General features: G+C 54.0%; 1 protein-coding gene across 1 annotated transcript; it reads right to left on the reverse strand.

The window, feature by feature from the left end:
* Positions 1 to 448: 448 nt before the first annotated feature.
* On the reverse strand, positions 449 to 3,759 carry LOC118730473 (arf-GAP with SH3 domain, ANK repeat and PH domain-containing protein 1-like). The gene is given in 6 exon segments (XM_036458468.2): positions 449 to 1,318; positions 1,321 to 1,575; positions 1,578 to 1,889; positions 1,892 to 2,557; positions 2,560 to 3,634; positions 3,637 to 3,759. Coding segments are annotated over 6 exon segments (3,249 nt in total). The 5' UTR covers positions 3,724 to 3,759; the 3' UTR covers positions 449 to 464.
* Positions 3,760 to 4,691: the final 932 nt, after the last annotated feature.

Consider the following 4,691-nt stretch of genomic DNA (forward strand, 5'->3'; position numbering starts at 1 on the left):
ATATTGGGAATAAACAGAATGGTCTTCTCTACTTACTCACAGGGCCTTAGAAACTTAGCACCAAAGTGGCTATTTGGGACCCTGTGCCTGATCTCAAGGTAGGGCCACACACAAACCCCCACCCCCCACAAGGCGGCAGAGGCCAATGCTTCCTAATAGAGAAATCTCACAGTTCTTTTCCAAGAGCTGTTCCCAAAATTCAATTAATGCCTTCACTGTGGGGAAATTAAATTAATGCCTTCACTATGGGGAAATTCTGTTATGTAAAATCCTCTCTCTCTCCCTATCTTCTCTGAATTACAGGCGGGTGGCTCTCTTACAACCCTCACTAAGCAGATTGTCCTTTTGGATTTTTTTTTTTTTTTAAGATAACAGGGCGTTTATTTAGAAGACACACCGCAGAGCGGCCGGCGGTCCGTTCTGTAATGGCAGCTATGTACACGTGGGCCGCGGGCTCCTCCTTGCTAGTCGGTCAGGATTTGGACGAAGGACACAGGAAAGACCCCTTTCCTTTCAGGCTCTCCCTCGATGTGGCCGATCCACCACTCCTGCTCCTGTTCCCCAGTGACGATGATCACCTCGCCCTCGAGGAAGGTCAGCTCGTCGTCGCTGTCTGCCTGGCGGTCATAGATGGTCTTCACACGCCGCACCTTGTTCTTCCCCGTGTGGATCTTCCTGGGCAGCAGCACGGGCATCTCGGGCCGGGTGGGCGTCAGGTCGTGGGCATCCTCGGAGGCCTGCTTCTGGAGGGCGTCCCGGGCCCGCACATTCCAGGAGAGGTCCAGCGAGTGCGCCTTGGGGTAGCAGTTGGCGGGCGGGGCCTTAGCCAGCAGGTCCGCCAGCTGAGGCTTGGGGGGTAGGTCCTTCATGTGTGGTTTGGGGGGCAAGTCGCCCAGCTGAGGCTTGGGCGGCAGTTCTCCCGGCTTAGACGGCAGGTCTCCCATCTGGGGCCTGGGCGCCAGGTCGGTGGGCTTTGGGGGCAGGTCTCCGGGGGGCTTCTGGGGCAGGTCTGCCAGCGGTGCGGGTTTCTGGGCGCCTTCGGGCGGGATGCTGGCCTGGTCCAGGGAGAGATGGTGGCTGGTCTCAGGCTTCCGGAGGGCCACTTTCTGAGGTAGTTTAGGCAGAACTCGCGGGCCAAGGGCAGACTTCGCGGAACCGGTGCTCGCCTGCTGAGACAGCTCCTCGAACTTGTTTGTGGTCTTACTGGACGAGGATGTACCCATGTCGTTACCCCAGGTAACCGCGCCTTCCTTGGAGGGCCCTTGAGGTAGAGTGCTGAGAGGGTCCGACAGGGTTCTCTTGTGCCCTGGGGACTGCGCGGGGGCCGCTTCTTGGACCAAACGGAGGTGCAGCTGCCACTGTTGGAGGACTGCATGCTGAGCGGGAGCATGGAAGCTGGGCCTGGGGGACCTTTGGCAGCGTTTCCAGGAGGCAGTGGAGGTGCCTCCTAGGTGGGTGACGTGGACGAGTCCGTGCTCGCGGAGGTGACGATCTGCTTGGGGAAGGCGCTGTAGGAGACCCGCTGCTTGTCCGGCAGGGTGCAGAACCCCGGCTGTGCCAGCTTGTCCTGGGGGGAGGCGAGTGCTCCTTCTTGATGGGGCTGGGTTTGTCCTCCAGGTCTTCCTCGCCCTTGTCCATCTCCTCCTGGCGCAAGTTCCAATCGTACTCCACGTGCACGCGCGGGTTGAGCTTCCCGGACTTGGCCTGGGAAAGCAGGTCTTCACACTGGGTGGCTTTCAGTCTCTTGCCTATGTCCAGGGCAGTCTCTCCAGCCTGGTTCACCACGTCCACGGTGAGCTTCCTCCTGAGCAGCAGCTTCAGGCACTCGGGCTTCTCGAACATGCTGCAGTAGTGCAGGGCTGTGTTCCCCAGGGCCGTCTGCTTGTCATGTTCCCACAGTTTTGGACAAGGAAGTCAACCATATGGAGAGATGTCTGGTCTGCAGTTCGGACTGCAAGAAGGGCGGTCTCCCCGAGCTCCTGCCCGGGCGCCAGCAGCGGCTCCATGAGCTCCACGCCTTCCACGTAGACCTGCACCAGTGCAAGCAGGTCCCGGGACCGCACGGCCTCCATCAGTTCTTCCAGCTTAGCCGACGGAGAGGAACAGGTCTTCCTCGAAAACAGATGCTCCACGTACTTCGCCTTGATGTACTCCTTCCGCGCAGTCATGTCGCTCATCGGGGTAGGCTTCCGTGAGGGGCTGGGTACATTTCCTTCCATGATGTTATTGAAATTGTTGTTCCCAATGGTCTTGGCCAGCAAGAGTTCAGAAGTTCCCAGCTTGTCTAGTTCCAGAGACTGAATGCGGGAAATATGGACCCCCATTTCCCTGTGTATTCCGGAACATTCAATGCATGTCAAAATACCCAGGTTGGTAGAAAGCCAGGTGTGTTTTGAGGAGCCGCAGTCACAGCAGACGTCGTTGCCAGGCAGCCGCTGGACGTCCTCGATGATGGCTTTGGTCAGGTCCTCCAGGCTGTTCTCGCCCGTGCTCTGCTCCCCGCGGAAGGCCAAGGTCAGGGCTTCTTCTTCACTGTTTCTCAGCACTGAGATCCATCTACGTAATCCTGCTCCTCTTCTGCCCGGAAGTGATACGACCTTTTAGGTGAGATAAGGTCAAAAGACTTCTTCTTGTCCTTGGCATTCGGCTTCACCTGGCAGGTGAGGAGGTTCAACTTGGCTGGTTGCCTGTTAACCCTGGAGTGGGAGATGGTCAGCATCCCGTCCTTGACCGCGCACTTCCTCCTCTGCCACACTTTGCGGATCCCGTCACTTTTCTTCAGCAGGTCCCCCTTCTTCTCGCTGCCATATTCCTTGTTGCCCTGGAGCTGGTGCATGCTATACCCCCCTGGCGGCTCTGGGGAATCTTCTTTCTGATCCAGCTGGAGAGAGGACTTTATTAAGTCCCTGAGGGCGGTCAGCTGTTTCTTTTCTTCATCCTGAGTCTCTTTTGTGTTATATAAATCAGCAGCCAGGTTTTCAATGTACTGTTTCAATTTGTCAGCTGTTTTCAAGCCATCTTGAAAGAAATTGCACTGGGCGTGGTAGTACTTGATGAGATTCTGAAGCAGGTCCACGCCCTTTTTGGTCTTGATCTTGTTGACTTTGATGAGATATTCGCACATCTGCAGCTGGAAGAGGCGCGGCTCCTTCTCCGTCTGCTCTGCGATCTCCGCCCCCGTGATCTCCATGCGCATCATCCCGTGCTGCTTCGCAGGCTCTCTCTTCTCGTTCTCAATTTTCGTGAACTTTGACTCATAATCTTTCCAAGCTTTGTCGAATGGCTTCTTGAGATCTCCTTGGACTCCCTTGAGGTCTCCGTTCAGCAGGGAGTCCAAGGTGAAGATCACGTTCTGGCTCAGCCCCTGGAGCAGAGTTTTCAGCAGGGTGGACAGCTCCTTTGTGAGCGTGGAAAATTGGACGAAAGCAGTGCCAAGATCCGGGTTGTCTCCACTTAAAAAATTACTCCCGAACTTGTCCAGAACTTGGGCATAGTTTTCTTCATTTTGTACATGGTCTTGACCAGAGTTGTAGATGGCTTTCACAGACTTCTTCACCTTCTGTAAAGCTGTTCTATCTTGGTCCAGCGCCTCCTCCAGCAGCGCCACGGTGTTCCTGCAGTCGCGCAGCCGCGCAGCCGCGCGGTGAAGCTGGAAGTAGTGGGCGAGTTGTAGTCCTCCGTGGTCTCGGCGATGAACTCGGACACGGAGATCTGGTCCGACATCCGATGCCATACTGTGTCTCTGGAAAAACTGGAGAGCCGGCTCATGTCTTAGGTGTCGCACGCACCAGAAGACGACCTGTGAACTCACAGCGGTCGGCCAGCGTCTCCGAGATTCTTTGGAAAATATGCTTTCCCTGAAGGCAGGACAGGGCTCCTTCCTTCTGAGGAAAACCACAATCTTTTCTATTCCGAAGTGGCTTGTCTACAAGATGTGCAGTGATACCTGCTCCGAAGACAAGACCGTACAACGGAAAGGCCGTTGGCTCCTGAAAGCCTCAGGCTCCAGCGCGCCCGGGTTCCGAGACAGTTGTGTTTCCAGGGAGACAGAACCCACAGAGCACCGGCGTGCTGCTGCTGTGTTACAACACTTAACAGAGGGGAAAGGGGGACCCCATGGCAAAACCAAAGGCCACAGCTCACAAAGGAAAGTGGGAGAGGGAGTTGAGAGGGAGGAAGGGAGGAAGGGAAAAAGGGAAGGAAGGGAGGGAGGGAAGCAATAGTAAAATTCTTAATATAAATTTTACTACCTATTATAATATTATAGTCACCAAGATTATTTGTTACAAGTTAAAAATGAACAAAAAAAAGTATTTTCTTCAATAATACTGATACATGTTCCTTGTTTAATGTTGACTTTTCAAAATAGCAAGCTTTATTTCTCTTAAAGACTATTAAAAATCATGCTAATATGTACATGCTAACTTTCTTTGCTGCCCTTAGAATAAGATTTCAGCCGAAACCGGTTTGGCTCAGTGGTAGAGCGTCAGTCTGCAGACTGAAGGGTCCCGGGTTCGATTCCGGTCAGGGGCATGTAAGTTAGTTGCGGGCACATCCCCGGTTGGGGGTGTGCAGGAGGCAGCTGGTTGATTTTTCTCTCTCATCGATGTTTCTAGCTCTCTATTTCTCTCCCTTCCTCTCTGTAAAAATCAATAAAATATATTAAAAATTAAAAAAAGAATAAGATTTCA

The sequence above is a fragment of the Pipistrellus kuhlii genome, unplaced genomic scaffold (genome assembly GCF_014108245.1).
Source record: "Pipistrellus kuhlii isolate mPipKuh1 unplaced genomic scaffold, mPipKuh1.p scaffold_m20_p_3, whole genome shotgun sequence".
In the NCBI taxonomy this organism is placed as follows: Eukaryota; Metazoa; Chordata; class Mammalia; order Chiroptera; family Vespertilionidae; genus Pipistrellus; species Pipistrellus kuhlii.